The 21,786-nt window shown below is 55.9% G+C and overlaps 2 protein-coding genes across 4 annotated transcripts in view; one reads left to right on the top strand and one right to left on the bottom strand.

Moving 5' to 3' along the window:
• The window catches only part of BOK (BCL2 family apoptosis regulator BOK), a 14,574-nt gene extending 7,219 nt beyond the window's left edge, over nucleotides 1-7,355 (bottom strand). The window contains exons 1-3 of one of the 3 annotated variants that reach the window (XR_002004974.4): nucleotides 7,132-7,269; nucleotides 6,422-6,670; nucleotides 4,010-4,138 (exon numbers count right to left, since the gene is read on the bottom strand). Coding sequence is in view for 2 of the 3 variants with exons in the window: in XM_004033480.5 (XP_004033528.1) it covers nucleotides 4,010-4,138; nucleotides 6,422-6,641 (349 nt within the window). In the remaining variant the exon portion in view is untranslated. Of the gene's footprint in view, nucleotides 1-4,009; nucleotides 4,139-6,421; nucleotides 6,671-7,036 lie in introns of all 3 variants that reach the window. The other 2 variants (XM_004033480.5, XM_019022559.4) reach the window with 2 other exon arrangements.
• LOC109025992 (basic proline-rich protein-like) lies at nucleotides 6,640-21,786 on the top strand. Its single transcript, XM_055380231.1, has 3 exons — nucleotides 6,640-6,654; nucleotides 6,768-7,349; nucleotides 21,332-21,786. The coding sequence occupies exons 1-3, from the start codon at nucleotides 6,640-6,642 to the stop codon at nucleotides 21,413-21,415; spliced, it is 681 nt and encodes a 226-aa protein (XP_055236206.1). The 3' UTR covers nucleotides 21,416-21,786.

Raw genomic sequence — 21,786 nt, 5'->3', positions numbered from 1 at the left:
CTAACAATACAAAAATTAGCTAGGCGTGGTGGCACACACCTGTAATCCCAGCTACTCGAGAGGCTGAGGCAGGAGAACTGCTTGAACCCAGGAAATGGAGGTTGCAGTGAGCCGAGACTGCACCATTGCACCTCCAGCCTGGGCAACAAGAGTGAAACTCCATCTCAAAAAAAAAACGAAAAAAAAGAAAGAATAGGGTCTGCCTCTGTCACCCAAGCTGGAGAGCAGTGGCACAATCTCGGCTCACCGCAACCTCTGCCTCCCGGGTTCAAGCGATTCTCCTGTCTCAGCCTCCCGAGTAGCTGAGATTACAGGCATGTGCCACCAAACCTGGCCAATTTTGTATTTTTATTAGAGACAGGGTTTCTTCTTTTTGGTCAGGCTGGTCTCAAACTCCCGACCTCAGGTGATCCACCCACCTCGGCCTCCCAAAGTGCTGGGATTACAGGCATGAGTCACTGCACCCAGCCATTTTTATTTTTCTTATAATAAAACTATAATTAGAAGAATTATATAAAATTACATATGTATTTATAGAAAATACAATTCAAATTCAAAGAAAAAAATAAACACTATTGCCAACTTTTAAATGGGGAGGAAAATTGAGTTCTCCCACTTTGGAAATGAGTTTTTCCAAAGTCCTGAGCAGGAACTTTGAAGCCCTAAATGAAAACAGCCAGAAACAACATTTGTTGGCCTCTGCCTTCGTGGGAGTCTCCTGGGGCTGGAGACTTGGAGACCCCCCACGGAGCCCTGCCCTGCAGCCCTCACACGGCTCACAACACTAGCCAAGGCCCCAGCCCTGAGGTGCGGGCTGTGCGGCTTGCCTGCAGTGGAGGGGCTGGGCAGGGCGCACATCCTCAAGGGCGCCTGCTAAGGAGGAGAGAGAGGAAGACCCGGGGGTCAGAGCGTGCAGGGATGGCTGGCGTGGGAGGGGCCTCAGGCAGGGAGGCAAGGATGTGTAAAGCACTTGGAGGCTGGAGGCTCGCCCTGTAGACAAAAGGGCCCAAGAGGACTGGGATGGACAAAGGTGAAGGGGCTGGGGGTGCAACTGCCAGTGGGCCTGAGGGGCAGAAGGGGCGGCCCTGCCCTAGCTCCCCAGTCAGGTGGCTCTGGTTCAGGGAGGTTCAGAAACCCGTTGCAGGTCACGAGGCTCTTGGGCTTCAGCCTGCGTGGCTCCCCTCGGGCAGGGCCGCCTCAGAGTAGCAGCAGGTGGGGGTGTGGGGGCTGCCACATGGCCGGAGCCGGGCCTGCGTGGGACAAGCCTGGGGTGCTGGGTGGGGTCGGGGATGCTGACCACAGGGGAGTGGGCTCCAGTTTTCCAGTGAAAACAACAAGACTTAAACTGAACTCTACACATAGCCCGGGCCACCTGGCCGGTGCCACCCACATCCCCCGTCAGCTGTGTGCCCGCTCGTCCAGCCATCCCCTTCCCCTCAGCCCTCCCTGGCCCCCAGGCGCCCTCCCAGAACCAACCAGAGCCTTCCTAGGCACCGCCCCCACCTCAGGCCAGGCCCTGCTCAAGCAAGGCCGGGCGGGTAGGGGCATCCTGGCCCCATCCTCTCTCCCTGCCGAAGGGGGAGGCGCCCCACCTCTGGGCAGGCTGCTGCATTCTCAGAAATGACTGTTCCTTTTAAAGCCAGCCTGCAGCTCGTAAACCCAGCGGCCCCGAGACAGACACCCGGGTGGCCACCCATGCGCCGGCGTCGGCCAAGGGAGGGCTGAGAGTGGTCGTCAGCCCAGGACGCCTTCCACTCCTGGCTTCCTTCCTGGGCCCCACCCACTGCCTGCCCTGTGCCTGCCTGGGTCACCCTGGCGGCAGAAGGGGCGGGCACCAGCTTGCCATCTCCTGCCACCACGCTTCCGCTGCCCACTATGCCGTGAACCCTGCCCCCTGCCCACCCGGCCCCTGAGCCACACCACCTGCCCACTCCCCAGCCCCTACCCATATGCACCCCCAGCCGACTCAGGTCTGCCCCATGACACGCCTCAGCCTGGCCTGGGCCCGGCCCCCCACCCTCAGCTGCCACGTGGGGGCCTTGGGGCCAAACTGCCAATGAGGATTCATTTACGATCTCCCAAAGGAACACAGGAGCAGTGACAGAGTCCAGGCTCTGAGGCCACTCCAGGAGCGCCAGACAGGGAGTCTCGCCCGCACCCAGCTTGGTTCCGCCTCCTGACCTCACACCACAGCCTGAGGTCACTGCCCCTCCCCAGGTGTGGTCTGAGGCACTCCAGCACATGCTGTGGCAACAAGACAAGCCCGGAGGCAGGACCAGACCCCGCCTGGACTCCCATCCCTGGACTCAGCCTTCCCTCTCCAGCAGCCTGCCAGGTCGCCGCTGCGTCCCAGCCACAGTAACTTCCGTCCAGGGAGGTCAGCAGTGAGCAAGCGTGGCACTGGAGAGGCCGGATTCTGTCAGAAAATGCTCGCAGCCCCCGCCGCCTTGGCCTCCAGCCGAGGGTGTCAGCCCCGCTCTGTCCCCATCTGGCTGGCCCACCAGGGGTTGGAGGAGACGTCTGGGAGAGCAGCTGGAGGACACCCCACAAAGGTGGGGTCTGCCTGAACGAGAGGCAGTGGTCCTCACATTCCTGGCCTCTTCCCCTTGCCCTCCGGTGGGTGGAGGTCCCGAGGCCATCTGAAGACCCCTGGCTCTGAAGGTCACCCCGTGGCGTGGGATGCATCTCCCACAGCGAGGGTGTGGCTTCCTCTGGCGCCTGTCTGATGCCTGGCTCCTGCTGCTGTCAGGACTGCCTGCAGACAAGGCAGCTGAGGCCACAGAGATGACAGCAGGCCACAGTCACACAGCTGACTGGCCACGGACCCACACCAGCTCCCAAACAAGGGTGTGCAAGGCCTCCCTGCTGTCAGGGGTCTTCCAAAAAACTGCCCCAGGGGGACAGCACGCCCCTCCTCCAAGCTTCAGGGAACCCTGCGCACCCCGGGGTTCACTGGCCCAGAGCTGTGCCCAGCACCTGGACAGCACTTGGAAAACAGCTGAGGAATGTGCCAATCAGGGAGATGCCACATCAGGGCTGGCGCACCACTCACCCCAACAGCAGCACCCAGCGCCTGCCACACCCAGGGCCAGCTCATAGCACGGGGTGCCAGGACAGGACCCAAGGTCACAGAGGTCAAAGGCAGGGGGCTGAGGTCTGCAGGGCCAGACCTGATGACACGGGGCAAGCGGACAGAAGCCACACTGGGCAAATCCAGGCCAAGGCAGCTGGACAAGTGGACAGCGGGCACCAAGCAGGGGAGACAAGCCCTGAGCCTCCCGTGGGCCTAGAAGCATGTGGACAGCCGGGAGCAGCAGGAGCAGGGAGTCAGGGCCAGGAGGTGCCTCTCCAGGGCAGAGATGGGAGCGCCCAGGAGGGTCACAGGTGAGGCAGGCACAGCCAGGTGAGATGCGCTGCTGTTCTCCGGATGCCCTCCGGGAGCCAGTCCGCTTGGACCTCCTGCCCCCATGCTGTCCCCTCTCCTGGATGCTGGAGCCCTGAGGCTCGCTTCTGACCATCAGAATCCAGCAGAGTTACCCGTGACTTCTGAGGGTATATCCTAACAGCCTGGCAGCATCTACTCGGGAGCTGTCTGGGAAACCTGCTCCTTGCCACTCCTCCTCGGGACACAGCACCATGCTGTGAGAAGCCCAAGCCCTGCTCGGGGGCCCCTGCAGGAAACCAGGCAGCCCTAGGACGTGCCACCCCACAGGACTGCAGGTCACGCGGCCCCACGGATGCTGGACCACAACTACAACCGATCAAGAAGCCTGTGCCAGCTGCTCAGCATGCCCAGCAGCCTGCAAAACCACAAGAGACCCTGAATGCTGTGGTTTGAGCCCACGCTGGTGGCTGGGCAGCTGCTGACACCTGCAGCAGTGAGATGGCACCGGTGGGCACTGGGCAGCGCCAGGATGGGTGGGGGCCAGCTCGTGGGGTCCCTGTGAGCCTGAGCCACAGACCCTGGATCCCTCCCTGAGGTCCCATGGGACGGGCAGGCTGGGCATACCTGCAGAGAAGATGTGGCCAGCCACGGCCAGGAACGCATCGGTCACCACAGGCTCAGACTGCAGGGAGATGTGCAGCTGACGTGCCACGTTGCGGTAGACGCTGGGCCGGATCATCTCCAGCTCATCGCCTGTGTGGTCACAAGAGCAGGTGAGAGGCAGCCCATGCCCCAGCTTCCTGGGACATGACTGGCTTGGGGCACACCCTGCACCTGACCCCCACCTGACCATGCTTGAATTCCAGCCTGTTCCTCACTTGTCTGATTCCCACCTCCACTTGACCCCATCTGACCTCCCTTGGGCCATCCCCCAACCTTGGCCCCTAGGGACCAGAAGACCAAGGAAGTACTGAAGGCGCCCCCAGTCCCGCCCCTCTGACGAGCCAGCCCCTAAGCCGAGCCGGCCAAGCCGGTGGGGCGGGAATCCTTCGAGAGCGTGGGCCGTGCTGGTGACTCACAGCCGACAGGCAGCCGAGCTGCCCAGAGCAGGAGGGACCAGGCAGACGGCCAGAGCCTGACGTGGGGAGGGGCTGGGCAGAGAAAGCACTGGGGTGAGAGCAGGGGAGCCCGATGTGGGGAGGGGCTGGGCAGAGAAAGCACTGGGGTGAGAGCAGGGGAAAGCCCGAGAACCCGGCTCAGGCCCTAGCATGGCTCAGGGACCGCTCAGATGCAGAGGCTGAGCCACTATCCTGGGCCACCTGCACTGCCACGCTCCCACCTGGGCTCTTGCTGCCAAGGGGATGTGCTTGGAGGTGGCACTGCATCAGCCCTGCCCCTGGCAGCCGAGGATGGCCCCTACAGGCCCACCGCCCCAGTGCTGCCTGTGGCACCCTTGGCAGCAACAGCGCACAGGCACGGGGCAGATGGTGCCGAGAATGCCACAGGGCCCTGGGATTGGGAGTCCGCAGCCCGGCCAGTTCTCCAGCCAAAGCAAACATGGTAATGCTGCTGACCGGACCATCCCAGCTGATAAAGGCTGCTCTGTATCTCATTAATTAAGATCTGGAAGCAGAGCAGAGCCCAGGAGAGGCTGGCCGGGGGCGGGGGACGACATGGAAATTCCCAGGACTGACCCGGCAGCTCCCAAACACAGATCTCCGGGGCTGCTGCAGGCTGGCCCCAGACTGAAGGTGGGGACACAACCCAGGCTTCTTCCTGTCTGCACTGCCCAAGGGCAGGGAGACAGCGCTGGCCTCAAGGGACTGACCCTGAGCAGCCGTGAGGGCAGATCCAAGTCTGAACTGTGTCCCTCTGGGGTCCCCCTAGACATCTGGGACTTCTTCCCAGCCATTCCAGGGGTCTGGCATCATCTTCTCAGAAGGCCACTAAAAGGATCCCCTAGGGTCATTCTCAGAGCCCGACTAGAGGCAGCAGCAGGCCGCGGGTCTCATGGAGCCCCACCAACCCCCTAGCTCCCACCCAGAGACCTCTCCCTCCTTCTGAACTTCTCAGATGGGACTCCACCTCCTCCTGGAGGCTCTGTGCTGGTCCCCATGGATTCTGTCTGCACCCCACACACACTCCTGGGCAGGCCAGGTCTACACAGCTTTGCTCTCTGGGCCGAGCCCACCACGTAAGGGCAGGGGCCACCTAGAGCCCATGCCAGCGTCAGCCTGAGAGGAGGTATCGCGTCCCCTCACGGGGTCGTGCCCTCCGACTCCAACCCCCTGCCTGGAGAGCCACCGATTCAGTTTCACCTATGCTGTCACCTCCCCTTCCCGGGCTCAGCCACAAGCGCCCCATGTGCCCTCTTCGGGCATCACATAAACATTCACAGGTGATGGCCGCAGCCCAGCTGTGGTGAGGGGACTGGACAGTCACAGTGGGGCTGGTCCCTCCCTCTGCGGTCCAGACCTTGGAGACGGTGGGGGCAGCCAGTGGACCGTGTGTGACCCCAGAACCGAGCACCCCCAGATGTCCTCACAGCACCAACGAATACTGAGGTTTTGGCTACCCAGCCCGGTGGGTGCAGTTTCCAATGGGGGGGCCTCGGAGGCCTCGGAATCCAGAGGGCAGCGGGCGGGATCTCGGCCAGTAACAGCAAGAATCTGTTTTCCAAAATAAACATCGGGACACGTGCTCCTACAAAGGGTTTCTGTGCCCAGCTGAGAACAAGGGTCACTGTGGAAGCTTAGCCACCCACTAATAGATTATTCTTTCTGGAGCTTTCTATTGTTTATGGCCAGCATGACTGAAATCTGGGCTGAGCAGGCAGCTGATGGGGGGGCCTGTGGCGTGGGAGGCCTGAGAGGGCAGATCCGGGAGCACCCGCCTGGGTGGCCCTGTCCCGAGCGCCTGGCCGTCCCAGGCAGGGGGTGGGCGCTCCTGGGCCGGACCCCCATCTCGGCCTCGGAGGGAGGCTGCGGCCCAGCAGGGGAGGAGGCGCAGCTGGGGATCCCACCAGGGCGCACTCACCCAGGCGCAGCAGCACCGCGCACACCTCAGCCAGGCGTCCCGGGACCGGCGCGGCGCGCTCGGGCGCGCTCCAGGAGAGGCCGGCGCGCAGTAGCCGCGCGTGCACGTACTCCCGGCCCAGCGCCTTGGCCTGGGCCACCAGCTCCTTGTCTGTGGGCGAGCGGTCAAAGGCGTCCATGATCTCGGCGGCGAAGACCGAGGAGCGCCGCAGCACCTCCATGGCGGCGACGCGGGTGGGGGGCGCCGCACCTGCGGGCACAAGCGCTCAGCCGGGTGGAGGGAGGCGGCGCGGGGAACGGGGCGCGCGGGGCGCCGGGCTGGGCGTGGCCCTCGGGAAGGGCCGTAGCCGGCGCCGGGTCCCTTCTCGTTTTTTCTGCCCCAAATCTTTAAAAACCCAGCGCCACCTTCTTTCAGAGCCCGAATTCAGCTACAGACATTCCCCGAGGCTGCCAGGGACCGGTGGGGCCGCGGGGAGACGGCGGTTTGCTCCGGGGCCGCCGGGCCCGCCCTCGAAGACGAGTGCGTGGGCGGCGGGGGCGGAGGGCACAGCCCAGCGCGTCCCCCACGGCGACCGCCTGGACCCGGCCCTCCCCGCCCCGGCCCGGGGCCGCCCACCTCGGCCGCTGGCGTCCTGCGCGCGTGTCCCCGGCCTCGCCGTTCCCGTGGCACCCCGGGCACCCCGGCACGGACGCCACGCCCGCCGCGCTCACCTCTCCCGCCGCATGGCGCGGGCGCCGGGGTGGAGTTCTGGCTTCAGGATCTGCTCGCCGCCGCCGACGACCTCGACCCTTCCATTCAGACCCGCGAGGACGCGCGCCCCGCCCCGGCGCCCGCCCCGTCCACGCCCGAGCCGGGAGCGCCAGGTCCGCGGGGCTTCCCGCGCTCTTGGGGGGGCTCCTGCCGCGGCGTCGGGGGCCTGGGCAGCGAGGTGGGCACCGCGCGACTCCCAGCCGGCGAGAGGCTGGGCTTGGGGCTTGGCCTTCTAAGGGAAAGGCAACCCTGGGGGCGGAGTCGGGGAGACGCTTTCCGAGCTTCCCCGACCTCCTCCCCGCTTAAGGAGGACCGAGCGAGTTCCCTGGATGCGCCCGGAGAAGGCGACCAGGCCGGAGCGGCCCCCGCAAGGCGGAGCAGTGGGGACCTAGAGCCAGCCCCAGCCGCCTGGGTGTTCCCCGGGGTCCATTTGAAAATTGGGTTGTCTTCTTCGTTCGTAGAGGTTCTTCCCAGAGTCTGGATACGTGTTCTTGGTCCGGACCCATGCCCTTTGTATTGTAGATGGATTCTTGGATTCGCATTTATTGAAGTTATTGCAAATATCTTCCTCTATTTTGTGGTTTACTTTTGCTTTGGATGAACAGGAGTTACTCTTAGTGATGTCCAATTTGTCAATATTTTCTTTATGGTTAGTGCCTTTTTATTGGGATACCCTCCTGTATTTCCTTTTAGAAGCTTGTTTTAGGGCTCATGTTTAGGTCTGTGATTGATTACATATTAATTATTGTGAATGGTGTTGTACGGGGCTAGAGCTCATTTTTTTCCGTGTAGATATCCAATTGACCTGGCATCATTGAAAAGCATCATTTTTTTTCCACCGAATTGGAGGAGTCCCCAACATCTCAACGTAAATCAGCTGAAGAGTGTGTGTGTGTGTGTGTGTGTGTGTGTGTGTGTGTGTGTGTGTGTGTGTGTGTCTGTTTCGGAACTCTATCCCACTGGTTTATTTCTTTATCCTTGAATCAACCTCACACAGTTTGAACAATAGGATTAACCAACTTGACCTAATTCACGTGTGTACAACACTATAAAATACTTATTCTTCCCATGTGCACATAGGATGTTTATCGAAATAGACCATATCATGGATCTTATACAAGTCTCAGCAAATCTCAAAGGATTGAAATCATACGGTGTGTCCTCTCTGAATTAAAAGTCAATAACAGAAAAATTACTGGAAAATCTGCAAATGCTTGGAGATTACATGTCACACTTCTAAATAATCAATGGGTCAATAATCACAGTGGAAGATGTAAAATATGTTGACAAGAACAGTGAAAAATAAGACATATCAAATGCTGTACAGTGCAACTAAAACACTGCTTAGAGGAAATTTGATAGCTTTAGAAGAAAGATTGAAAATTAGGCCAGGTGAAATGACTCACACCTGTAATCCCAGCATTTTGGGAGGCCGAGGCGGGCAGATCACCTGAGCTCAGGAGTTTGTGACCAGCCCGGTCAAAATGGTGAAAACCCCGTCTCTACTAGAGATACAAAAAATGAGTTGGGTGTGGTGGCAGGTGTCTGTAATCCCAGCTACTAAGGAGGCTGAGGCAGGAGAATTGCTTGAACCTGGGAGGCGAAGGTTGCAGTGAGCAGAGATCATGCCACTGCACTCCAGCCTGGACAACAGAGTGTGATTCCATCTCAGAAAAAAAAAAAAAAAAGGAAAAAGAAAATAAAATTACTGGTCTAAGCTTCCACTCAAGAAGCTAGAAAAGAACAATAAAACTAAAGATGAAAGGAAATAATAAAAATAAGAGCAGAAATTAATGGAATAAAGCAAAAAATAGAGAAAATCAACAAAGCCAAAAATTGGTTCTTTGAAGAGATTAATGGAACTGATAAACCCCCAGAAAGATTAAGAAAAAAGATAACACAAATTTCACTATCAAGAATGAAAAAGAGGACATCACTGTAGATACTACAAGCATTAAAGGGATAAAAAGATAGTATGGAGGACTTTTTGACAGTGCATTTGAAATTTTAGATGATACACAACTTACCAAAACTGACACTAAAAGAAATAGAAAATCTGGATAGTCCTACACCAATTAAATGCATTGAATCTGTAATTTAAAATCTTCCCACAAAGAAAATTCTAGGTTCAGATGGTTTCATTGAGAAATTCTTCTCAACAGTTAAAAAAATACCACCAGTCTCATACAAACCTGCACAGAGACTAAAAATGAGGGAGTATTTCCCAACTCATTTTATGAGGTCAATGTAATTTTAATACCGAAACCTGTCAGGAACATTACCAGAAGCTGGGAAAGCTATGGAACTTCTATCTGCTATGACTTTCCCGTCTGGGAAGTAGGAAGAATAATAATACCTACCTCCTAGGATTGTTGAGAGGACTGAATTCTTTTTTTTTTTTTTTTTTTTTTGAGACGGAGTCTCGCTCTGTTGCCAGGCTGGAGTGCAATGGCGCAAACTTGGCTCACTGCAACCTCCGCCTCCTGGGCTCCAGCGATTCTCCTGCCTCAGCCTCCCGAGTAGCTGGGACTACAGGCACCTGACACCACGCCCGGCTAATTGTTTGTATTTTTGGTAGAGACAGGGTTTTACCATGTTGGCCAGGATGGTCTCGATCTCTTGACCTCGTGATCCGCCCGCCTCGGCATCTCAAAGTTCTGGGATTATAGGCGTAAGCCACAGCGCCCAGCCTGGGAGGACTGAATTCTTAATCCATGTCATGTAGTAAGTGCTCAGTCATTGTTAGCTGCTTTTTCAGAAAAGCTGTAGTACTGTAAAATCTGAGGGTGCATTTTAATGAACTCTTTAATGCAGAGTCTAGAGCTCCTTGGACAGTGTGTGCCTCAGATTTCTGAAGAGCAGTCAGGTTTGGGATTCCCTGTATTTTATAGCTAGCATTATAGAAATGCAGAGAGGGAAAAGATCTCGCCCAAGGAGTCACTGCAAGACTGGGCATGGCCAGACTGTAAACCTTGGGGTCTAACTCCATGGTTCCTGAAGTACCTCTGTCAGGGGAAGAGCCTATACTTGCAGGCAGGAGACCAGGAAGCTCACACCTGCAACCTTCCCACTGTGTAGCCTCAGGCAACTTCCTGCCCCATTCACAGGCTCAGTTTCCTCCTGTGCAGAATGAACTCATACTTCCTGCTTCCTGTCTCCTGTTGGAGCCGTCTCCTGGGCTCTGACATGGGGGTAGTGGGCCACTGGGCATAATTGATAGATATGTTCTGCATCCCAGGAGCTGCAGAAACCAGGTAAAGCTGTGTCTCTGGATGTTCAATATGGAACATTGCTAGCAGTAAGGAACTGAAAATGACCTAAGTGTGCCAGGCGTGGTGGCTCATGCCTGTAATCCCAGCACTTTGGGAGGCTGAGGCATGTGGATCACCTGAGGTTAGGAGTTCGAGACCAGCTTGACTAACAAGGTGAAACTCCGTCTCTACTAAAAATACAAAAAATTAGCCAGGCGTGGTGGCGCATGTCTGTAATCCCAGCTACTCGGGAGGCTGAGACAGGAGAATTGGTTGAACCCAGGAGTCGGAGGTTGCGGTGAGCCGAGCTCGTGCCACTGCACTCCAGCCTGGGCAACAGAACGAGACTCTGTCTCAAAAAAGAAAAAAAAAAAAATGACCTCAGTGTTTATGAAGAGATCAAGCCCAGCATGGTGACACCGCACTAGTAGTCCCAGCTACTTGGGAGACTGAGGCAAGAGAATTGCTTGAGCCCAGGAGTTCAGGGCTGCAGTGCCTGTGAATAGCCACTGCACTCAGCCTGGGCAACTTAGCAAAGACGGGTTTCTAAAACAAATTTTAAAAAGAGAGCAGATGAGGAGATTAAGCAATCTGGAGTACCTAGACCGCAAACCCTTATTCAGATCTTAAACAACCTGGGTCATGCTGGAGTTAGCTGAGGTCTTCCCGTCCACTGAGACCTGGAGGAGGCCCAGTTCCAGCCCTCAATTTCCCAAGAGTGCTTTGACTTCTTGGGAGCCTACATTTCTCCGGTCACCTTTGGCCCTGATTTTCTGTCTCTGCAGAACTCTTACATCCACTCTTGCCATGCATCGATGACTCTTCTCTCTGCCCCAGTGTTGACCTAGCATGGAACTCGGTCCCTGGTTGGTGAATGGGCTTCTGAGCGCTGGTACCAGCCCACCAGACTGGCTTAAGCACAGGGCAGTTTGTTGATTTGTGTGACCAGAGAGAGGTCGGTTGGTTTCAGGCGTAGCTGGATCCAGGAGTCTCTTTCCATCTGTGCTCCCCTGTGATGGCTCCACTCTCAGACAGACTGTCCTGGTGTAATTGCAGGATAAAGCCCACAGCTCCCTGTATATACCTCACAAGTTCAGGCTTTGCCAGTGGAAAAAAGTCAGGCTGTCCAGGTAGCTCTGGGAGATCCCCTGGGGTGGGCAGTTTCTGTACTCTGTCCATTTCCAAGCCAGCTGTGGCTGGACATGGGGAAGGTGTTAAGCAGTCAGGCCTGGGTCTCATACCTGGCCCTGGATGGCGTGGAAGCGGGTGGGCCCCCATCAGCTCCTGTGGAATGTGACCTGGAGGATGCTGGATTTCCATAAGAGCCTGCTCACTCAAGGCTGCTGTGTGGTCACAGAGTGGGGCGCAGAGGGGTCCATAACCCAGTGATGCCCACATTCAACATTCCAAATTCAAGCCAGCCCCTCAGGCTTGGGATCCTCCCAGCCTAGCCATTCACCTCCTCATGGCTCCTCTCTATCTCATCTCTCCTGTGACGGCTGCTTGCCTCCCCCACCCTGGTCCTCTCTCCTCCTTGGCTCAGGCCCTGCCATACAGAGCCAGCCCCTGACGGCACAGAACGGGAGCATCCTGGTTGTCCTCCTGGAAGGCTGCTGTGGCCTTGTGCCACCTTGGAGACTGAGCTGAGCCCTCCCTCCCATGGTGACAAATGTGTGGTGCCCCCCAGAAGCAGGGCACCTTCCTCTGTGCAGCCACCTGCCCTGGCCGGCTGCAAATCTCAGATGCTGTGAGTAGATCTGTCATCCATTTCCTTTGCCCAATGGGTCTGAGGCAGATCTGAGACTCTACCCCTAGCATGGAGTGGGGAGGGAGGTCTGCCGGTCTTGGAAGGCTTCCGGAGGCCCCCTCCCTGTGTCCAGTGACTTCCCTCACTGAGGGGTACCCCCTGGGGTAGAGGCCACTCTACCCCGTTGCCCTTGGCAACGCTAGACCCTGAAGTGAGTTGTGTGCGTGATACAGCTTGGATCTGTGTCCCAGCTCAAATCTCCCGTCAAATTGTAAACCCCAGTGTTGGGGGAGGGGCCTGGTGGGAGATGATTGGATGATGGGGGCTGATTTGCAGTGCTCATGATAGTGAGTGAGTTCTCACGAGATCTGCCTGTTTAAAAGCGTGTGGCACCTCCCGCTTCACTCTCTTCCTCCTTCGGCCTCGTAAGACACGCCTCTTTCCTCTTCGCCCTCCGCCATGATTGTAAGTTTCCTGAGGCCTCCCAGCCATGCTTCCTGTACAGCCTGTGGAACGGTGAGCCAATTAAATCTCTTTTCTTTATAAATTACCCAGTCTCGGCTGGATGCAGTGGCTCACACCTGTAATCCCAGCACTTTGGGAGGCTGAGGCGGGTGGATCACCTGAAGTCAGGAGTTGGAGACCAGCCTGGCCAACATGGTGAAACCCCGTCTCTACTAAAAATACAAAAAATTAGCTGGGTGTGGTAGTGGGCACCTGTAATCCCAGCTACTCCGGAGGCTGAGGCAGGAGAATGGCTTGAACCCAGGAGGCAGAGGTTGCAGTGAGCTGAGATCGTGCCACTGCACTCCAGCCTGGGCTACAAGGGTGAAACTCCATCTCAAAATAAATAAATAAATAACCCAGTCTCAGGTACATTGGGGACGCCATGCCGGGGGTGGGTGGGACTGGGCGGGCGTTCAGCCTGCAGGCCACTGGGGTCGGTGGCAGCAGAGTCCTTGGACTTTGTGCTGGCCACCTCACTCTGGACTGGCCTCTCCACCCACTACCCGGTGGCCTTCAGATGGTCCTTTTTTTGCAAAACCAGGCAGAGGGCTGTGTGGTGAGCCACCCAGAATCTTTCTGCTGGGTGGTGTGTGTCTGCACGTGCCCCAGGCTGGCACCCCTCCATCACCTCCTGGTCACTGCAGGCTGCCTCTGAGGAGGGCAGTACCCGCCCACAAAGGCCCACGGAGCCATGGCTTCTTCCCAGAGGTGATCCCTGATGGGCTGGAAGGTGACTGAACCGCTTGTCCTTTATAAGCTGGGCTTGCTGCTTGCCGTTGAGGAAGAGCTTGTCATGGGTGTCAGCGTTTAAAAGTGGAATGTGAGTTTCTGAACGCGCTGGCATTGCAGAGGAAAGTACATACTTGCAGGGAAAAAGACACGAAGGAGACACAGGAGACGGGGGCGGGGAACGGAGGGTTCAGCAGCGGCGGCAGCCTCAGGCATAGGTGGGTCCTGCCTGGCCCTACCACTCCGGCCTCATTCTTTAGAGGGTCTGTTCAGAGCCCAGCCCCTAAGGGGTACTGAGCTGTCAGTATGTGCAGGGGCGTGGATGGTATGAGTGGGCCGGACAGGGTGTGGACCGGCATGGCGCGGCGTGGAGAGGCCAGAGGGACTGGGTGGGGCCGAACACATGCGGCTCGCAGGAAGCCTCTGGAGTGCAGGGCGTGCTGCGGGTGCAAGAGACAGGCTGCAGCGCTCTGAGGGAGTCCGGCATTCTGAGCTGGATCAGAGCCTGTTGTCTCTGGTGGGGCCAGGACATTCTCATTGGCCAGTTCCTGTGCATGGGGTGACCCAGGCTGCATGGAGGGAGCCGCTTGTGGGTGGGCCATACCTCTCGTTCTCCTTTCAAAATGCATCCTGAGGTAGCAGCTGCCTGGCTGCTTCGCCATTGCCACCCCGTCCCAGCCGCGCCACCTCCTTCCGGACAGCCCCAGCACCCTCAGTGAGACCAGAGCCCCTCCTGCCTCTGCAGCCTCCTCCCCCGCCCCTCGAAGATCACTTTCCTTCTTCCTGGAACATTCTTCCCCCATCTCCAAACTCTGCCACCCGGCGTTTCTCAGAGAGCGCCCCCCACCCCACCCCACGGGTCACCCCCACTCCAGGTTCAAGTGGCCGAAGTGAATACTGGGTGGGCAGGGCGGGAAGTGGGCGGCAAGACACCTCCGCCATCCCAGCCCACCCTCGCTGCGGTCGAACCTACCCACTAGAACTAGAACGAGATTCCTGTGTTTTCACTTGGCCAGCGCAAGCCTTCCTCCTGGGCGGAGGGACCCCCCTGAGGTCTCCCCACCTCCCGTGGGGGGTTTCCCTGTGCCTGGGAGGCAGACGGGCTGTGGTGAGCCCTGAGTGGACTCAGACAACAGCAGGGGCTGCTGCTATTGTGCCCCCCACCCCCTTAGTGGGTCCCCCCAAGTCATCTGCGGCAGTGAGACCAGCTTATTCTAAACCTCGGAGTCCTTCCTTCCCCTTCTCTCTCGTGGCCCAGAATGTCTACTTCTTCATGAAGCAACGAAATACTTCCTACCTGCAGTGAGCGGTGGGGTGCACTGGTTCCAAGTCACAGAAAAGCAGCCTCACGCTGCTTCTAGAAGGAAGGGAATGTATGATCTGCGCCTCCAGAAAAGGCACCCCCAGGCCCCGGCCTCTCTCTGGGAGGTCTGGGGCTGGGCCATGTGACCGATGCTGGCATAGTGAGGCTGCCAGAGGATCCTTGACCAAAAATTTATAGCATTCTCAAGCCCTGGAGACGTTTTAAGAGAACCAGCAGCAGAAGCTAATAAAGTGGTCAAGTGGGCATCAATTCGCAAACCCTCTCGGCTTGGCCCAGGCCCCTGGATGAGGTCATTGCCCTGGTTTCCAGATCAGAACCCTCCAAGGAGAGGCCTCGAGGTGATGGGCAGAGTCTGCAGTGGGCCAGTTCCAGGGAGGGTCCCTTGGGTGCTTCTGCAAGCACCCCATCCCACCATGGGCAGAAAGCCAGGGACTGTTTGCACCCCAGGAGGCTCAGCACTGCACAATAACCCCTACAGTTTGCACGGGCTGAACGAGGTCCCGTGAGAGCTGCTGTCAGGGCAGGTGACCCGGGTTGCCCCCTCGGGAGAGGTGTGTGGTGCAGAGACAGAGGGACAGGAGCTCCCTGGGCTGGAGGCTCTCCTCCCACAAGCTGCCTGGACCCCCTTCCCCATCTGGAAGGGGGGACACGCCCCTGGTCTGCTGCTCATGCCGGGATCTGTGGTGATAGATGATCAGATGGGATGTACCTGACCAAGGGGGCACCATACACTTTCTGTGCCAAGGCCTGTGGGCCTGTTGCCCCATTTGCCCAGATGGCTCCCTGAGCAAACAGCCCCTCCCCATTCACTTTTCCCAGAAGCTCATTCCTCTTACTAATGAAGGATCAGAGCTTGGACCAGAAGGGTTTTGTATAAACTCAGATGAGTGCTAAGTAAACAGCCGGGAACCCGCACGGCTGGAGAGTTTGTTCACTAGCCTTGCAGCCAGGCGAGGGCAAGTGACCACAGGCCAAGCAGGGGCCACAGTCTCCTGCTTTTAGCACCCCCCATGCACCGACCCCCTTCCCTCCCTGGCAGGGTCTGGAAAAGTGGGCTTCAGCCAGGCCGGGGGGTCCTGATGCAGCCTCATGTCCAGGCTCAGCCAGGCCAGCCACATCCTCTTCCACTGTGGATAGAGCTGCCTCGGCTGGAACCTACCCCCTCTGGCAGCAACCTGCCAACCCCTTGATATTACAAAATCTTTTTTTTTTTTTTTGAGACGGAGTCTCGCTCTTTCACCCAGGCTGGGCTGCAGTGGTGCTATCTCGGCTCACTGCAAGCTCCGCCTCCCGGGTTCATGCCATTCTCCTGCCTCAGCCTCCCGAGTAGCTGGGATTACAGACGCCCGCCACTGCGCCCGGCTAATTTTTTGTATTTTTAGTAGAGACGGGGTTTCACCGTGTTGGCCAGGATGGTCTCCATCTCTTGACGTCGTGATCCACCTGCCTCGGCCTCCCAAAATGCTGGGATTACAGGCGTGAGCCACCGCACGCAGCCGATATTACAAAATCTGTAAGTATTGCTGATCCGGCAGATGAATGGTGACACCAGGTGGCTGTACTGTGCACATCCCAGGCCACCTGTAAGGCCAAGCGTGTTTTATCCCCCTGTTGCTCATTGGACTCTTGGGATCTCTAGGTAGAGAATTTGCCCATTTCTCTGGGATTGTTTTTTTTAGTTGGTTATAAATGCTACAGATATTTCTCACCAGACTTTCACTGCAAACTCTTTCTCTTCCTGTGCAGAGATTGCGCATTTTGTCAGAGTCAAATGTACCCATCCTCCGCAGCCTCGGCCTGAACGGGGCTTCCCCGCCCCGAGACCAAGCACCACTCGCCCAGGCTCTGTCCTGACCTTCTCGGTGTTTTGTTGTTTTGGTGTTTCATGTTGGCCTCATTTTACTTTTATGTGGTATTTGGAAAGGACGTATATCAGGACTCAGGAACTGAAGTGTTTTTTTTGTTTTTATTTTTATTTTTTTTGAGACGGGATCTCACTCTGCCACCCAGGCTGGAGTGCAGTGGCGCGATCTCAGCTCACTGCAATCTCTGCCTCCCAGGTTCAAGCGATTCTTCTGCCTCAGCCTCCAAGTAGCTGGATTACAGGTGTGCACCACCACACCCAGCTAATTTTTGTATTTTTAGTAGAGATGGGGTTTCACCGTGTTGTCCAGGCTGGTCTCAAAATCCAGACCTCAGGTGATTCACCCACCTCAGCCTCCCAAAGTGCTGGGATTACAGGTGTGAGTCATTGTGCCCAGCCGGGAACTGAAGTGGTTTTTATTTTTATTTTGTTTCTGTATTTATTTTAGAGACAGGGTCTTGCTCTGTCACCCTGGCTAAAGTGCATTGGTGCCATCACAGCTCGCTGCAGCCTCAAGCTCCTGGGCTCAAGCAATCCTCTTGCCTCAGCCTCCCGAGTAGCTGGGACTACAGGCATGAGCCACCACACCCAGCTTGAAGTGGTTTTCAGAACCATTTTTGTGAATGTGAGAAAGCATTTACCTTTTTTTCTTCCCCAGATTGGCTTGGCTGTGAGTCCAAGGTGTCATCTCTTATCTCTCTGAGGATTGTCATGTTAGGGACCTTTTTGGTAGGTGGCATTTTCACTGCTCCTTGCTGCACCTCAGTTTCCCCCAGGTACTCCTCTGTGTGCTTTGGTCCTTCCTTTTTGGGGGGAAGGCCTGCCCTTCCATAGGAGGAGCAAGACTAGCAACTCCTTGTGGGGTGTCCAGGTGGAGCCTGGGGACTGGCCTGCTGCTTTCTCGGGGACCCCAAAAGGAGGTCTTTTCCCCAGGCAGTTCAGCATCTCCCAGGAAGGCCCCTGAGGTCTCCTGCTTGGGGTTGGGGGTCCCTGTCTAGCTAATGGCAGCCTGAGCCGAGTGCAGGAAGGGTTCCAGGGGCCACAAGTCAGGAGGCAGCCCCTCCTCCACCTTCTCCCCAGACCTTAGCCATCCCGTGTCTCTCAGCTGTAACCCCTTAGATCCAGTTTCTCCAGAGAAGACCTTGTTTTGTCAGCTTTGGAAGGGCCATCGGGCCTGGCTGTGGGAGGCAGGGAAGGGGTGTGGGGTCCCCCATAGCAACCTGGGCTCCTAGCCCCAGCCCCGCCGTTCATCCATGCTGTGGTCACAGTGCTCGTCATCCACGCCTGTGGGAGGAGGACAGTGTCCTGCAGGTGGGCCTGGGGCTGGGCCTCCTGATGTGCCTCAGCCAGTGCGGCATGGGCAGGTGATGACCATCCCCTCCCAGCAGACGTTTGAGGAGCTGTGCCCCTTTCCGGCGCAGGACGGCTCTGTCTCAGGGAGGGCTGCTGGATTCTGGGGTAAAGTGGGAGGAGGATGGGGTGTGAGACAGCAGCAGAGCATCCGGGATAGGCGTGTGCCTGCGTGAGGAAGCAGCCTGGGCTGCCGGACCCACTGGGATTCCAGGGCTGTTTGTTACCACAGCAGAGCTCCACCGAGGCTGACGGCTACACCTGCTAAGTCAGTCACCCTCCTCAGCTTTGGGCTAAAATGTGGGGGACATCAAAATCTCTCATCTTGCCAAGTGCGGTGGCTCACGCCTGTAATCCCAACACTTTGGGAGGCCGATGTGGGTGGACCACTTGAGGTCAGGAGTTCGAGGCCAGCCTGGGCAACGTGGTGAAATCCCATCTCTACTAAAAATACAAAAATTAGCTGGGCATGGTGGCACACACCTGTCATCCCAGCTACTCAGGAGGCTTAGGCAGGAGAATCACTTGAACCCAGGAGGCAAAGGTTTGCCCGGCCTGGGCAACAGAGAGAGACTCGATCTCCCACCAAAAAAAAAAAAAAAAAAAAAATCTCTCATCTACTGTTGTCTCCTCCCCAGCTTTTTTTTTTTTCTTGTGGGCTTTTCTCCTTTAGAGGGAAGTTTTTAAAATTCCTTTCCTGTTATTGTAGGAGGGTTTGGGAGGGAGAGAGGGCTAAGGAGACACAGATAACAGGGATCGTGGCTGCCCTGCGCTCTTTGGTTTACGATCAGTGCCTGTGGACTCCAGTGTATGCTTCGCTGGCCTCTGCCTGCTGTGTGGCTTCATTCCAGGGCCTTTTGTTTTCTCGTGGACAGTGTTGTCCCGTCATTCCTTCCCTTAAGCAGGCTTGTGGGGGCAAACTCCCTGAGTCCGGGTGGGTTTGCAAATGCCTGGAATTCCTCTCATGCTTGAAAGATGATGACTGCGGATAGATTTGAAGCTGTCACCCATTGGTCTTTATACTCCAGTTGTACGTGTCAATCTGATTTGTGTTCCTTCTTTACCTCATAGCCTTCCTCTCCCCCTCCTCCTCCTCCCTCCCTCCCGCATTAGTTTCCTGACACGAACCTGGTGGCTTAGGACAACACACACTTACTCTCTCACAGTTCCTGAGGCTGGAAGTCCAGAAGTCGGGGTGCTGGCAGGACGTGCTCTTCTGAAGCCTCCAGGGCAGGGCCAGCTGCATGCCCATCTCCTCGCTCGGGCACCTGCCAGTGGTCCCCGGCGGTCCCCGGCTCATTGCTGCATGGCTCCAACATCCGCCTCTCCCACCATGTGGCCTCCTCCTGGTGTCTCTGTGTCCAAATCTCCCGCTCTGTCTAAGGACAACAGTCACTGGTCATGGGACCCATCCTAATCCAGGGTGACCTCGTATTAACCTCATCACATCTGCAAAGACTATTTCCAAGTCAAGCCACACTCCCAGCTGCTGGGGGCGGGACTTGAACATATTTTTTGTGGGGACACAATTCCCCTCTCAGGTTCTAAGATTTGTCTTTATCATTAAAGTTTTCAAAACTAACTATCGTGTCAGGTCAACATTTTGTTTTCCCCTTTTCACCTGAAAACTTACATTTCTCTTCAATTTGGGGAAATTTTTCCTGTGTGTGTCTGTGTCTGTGTCTGTGTGTGTCTATGTGGTGTGTGTGTCTGTGTTTTCTGTGTGGGTATGTGTGGTGTGCGTGTGTAGGTGGGTGGTCTCTGGTATTTGTGTATGTCTGGGTTTTCTGTGTATGTGTGGTATGTGTCTGTGTGTGTGCTTGTGTATCTGTGTGTGTGTGTTCACCTGTGTGTATGTGTGGTGTGTATCTCTGTGTGTGTGCTTGTGTATCTGTGTGTGTTCATCCGTTTGTGTGGTATGTGTCTCTGTGTGTGTGTGTGCTTGTGTATCTCTGTTCATCTGTATGTGTGGTGTTTGCTTGTGTATCTGTGTGTGTTCATCTGTATGTGTGGTTTGTGTCTCTGTGTGTGTGCTTGTGTATCTGTGTCTTTCTGTGTGATGCATGTGTCTGTGTGTTCATCTGTGTGTACATGTGGTGTGTATGTGGGGGGGTATCTGTGTGGTATGTATGTGTGTATATGGGTTGTGTGTGAGTATGCATCTGTGTGGTATGTGCATTTGTGTGTGTGGTATGTGTGTGTGTGATGTGTGTGTTTGTGATGTGTGTGTGCATCTGTGGGGGTGTGTGTCTGTGTATGGGTAGTGTGTGAGTAGGCATCTGTGCGCATCTGTGTGTGTGGTATGTGTGTGTGATGTGTGTGTCTGTGGTGTGTGTGTGCATCTGTGGGTCTGTGGTATGTGGGGAGGGTGTCTGTGTGGTATGTGTGTATGTGTAGGGTGTGAGTGTGCATCTGTGTGCATCTGTGTGTGTGGTATGTATGTGTCTGTGCGATGTGTGTGTGTCTGTCTGTGGTGTGTGTGTGCATCTGTGCGTCTGCGGTGTGTGTGTGTGTGGTGTGTGTGTGGTGTGTGAGTGTGCATCTGTCTGTGTGCGCCTGTGTGTCTGTGTGTGGGTGGTGCCTCCTCTCTGCCCTCCTCCCTCTCTGCCCTCCTTCTGGAATGCCTGCTGGATGGCTACGGCGACTTGTGGATCTCGCCTCCGTGTTTCTCAGCTTTTCCTTGACAATTTATTTCTAGGTCCACAATCTGCGGAGTCGCCTTCCTGGGCTCAGTCTTCATCCTGTCAATGTTTTCATCTTCATCCATTTTGCTACTCAGTCCCTTCACGGTGGCGTTTTATTTGAATTCATGTTTGTACTATTCCTTTTCTTTCTCCAGCTGATCCCTCTCTGCACACACAGCATTCTCCTGGCTCTCGCCAAGATGTCTACACACATTCCGGAGTCTCCTAATTGCTTTCTCAGTTATGTTTCCCAGGGGCGGGAGTGGGGTGACTCCTTCCCTCGGTTGCGCTGCCGTTTCCTTTCTGTCTTGGCTGTCTTCCATGCTTGGTGTGGTAGCTGAATAACGGCCCCCAAAGATGTCCTGGTCCTGATCCCTGGCACCTGTGAATATGGGACCAAAAGGGACACTGATGATATGAGTAAGTTGAGGCTCTTGAGATGGGAGATTATCTTGGATTATCTAGATGGTCCTAATATCATCACAGACTCCTTATAATATGGAAGCAAGTGCTTAACGATGGGAATACATTAAAAAAGGAAAAAATGAAAACGGAAGCAAGAGGGTCAGAGAGAGACGCCGCAGTGGGAGCAGGCCGGAGAGAGGCTCTGCTGCTGGCTTTGTAGGTGGAGAGGGGGCCATGAGCCGAGGGATGCAGGTGGCTTCTGGAAGCTGAAAAAGACAAGGATACCAATTTTCTCCTAGGGCCTCCAGAGGAACCAGCACTGCCGACTCCTTGATTCTAGCCCACTGAGGCCTATTTTGGATTTCTGCACCCCAGAACTGTGAGAGAGTAAATTGTGCTGTTGAAGCCACCACATTTGTGGTGATCTGTTCCAGCTGCAATAGGAAGCTCGTATGCTTGGCAGTTCTGATCGTGAACTCACCTTTATGTTGGAGATTCCTTTACACATAAGTCCCCTTATCCACAGCGGACAAATTCCATGACCCCCAGTGGATGCGTGAAATCGTGGAGAGTACTGAATCCTACATATAATGCGTTCTTTCCTATATGTATATATCTATATCTATGATACAGTCTAATTTATGAATTAGGCACAGTGAGAGATTAACAACAATAACTAATAGTAAAATAGGACAATGATGACAATATAATGTAATAAAAGTTTTGTGAATATGGTCTCTCTTCTCTCTCAAAA

This window comes from Gorilla gorilla, chromosome 11 (assembly GCF_029281585.2).
Source record: "Gorilla gorilla gorilla isolate KB3781 chromosome 11, NHGRI_mGorGor1-v2.1_pri, whole genome shotgun sequence".
NCBI classification, from domain to species: Eukaryota; Metazoa; Chordata; class Mammalia; order Primates; family Hominidae; genus Gorilla; species Gorilla gorilla.
The sequence above is the reverse complement of the archived record's forward strand: the minus strand, read 5'-3'. Positions and strand labels throughout refer to the sequence as shown.

What these genes read in the sequence shown, in the direction of transcription:
- LOC109025992 (XM_055380231.1), top strand. An exon ending in TCGGGGGCCTGGGCAGCGAG is followed by an intron (nt 7,350 to 21,331) that starts GTGGGCACCGCG and finishes ATTTTCTCCTAG; the next exon opens with GGCCTCCAGAGGAACCAGCA.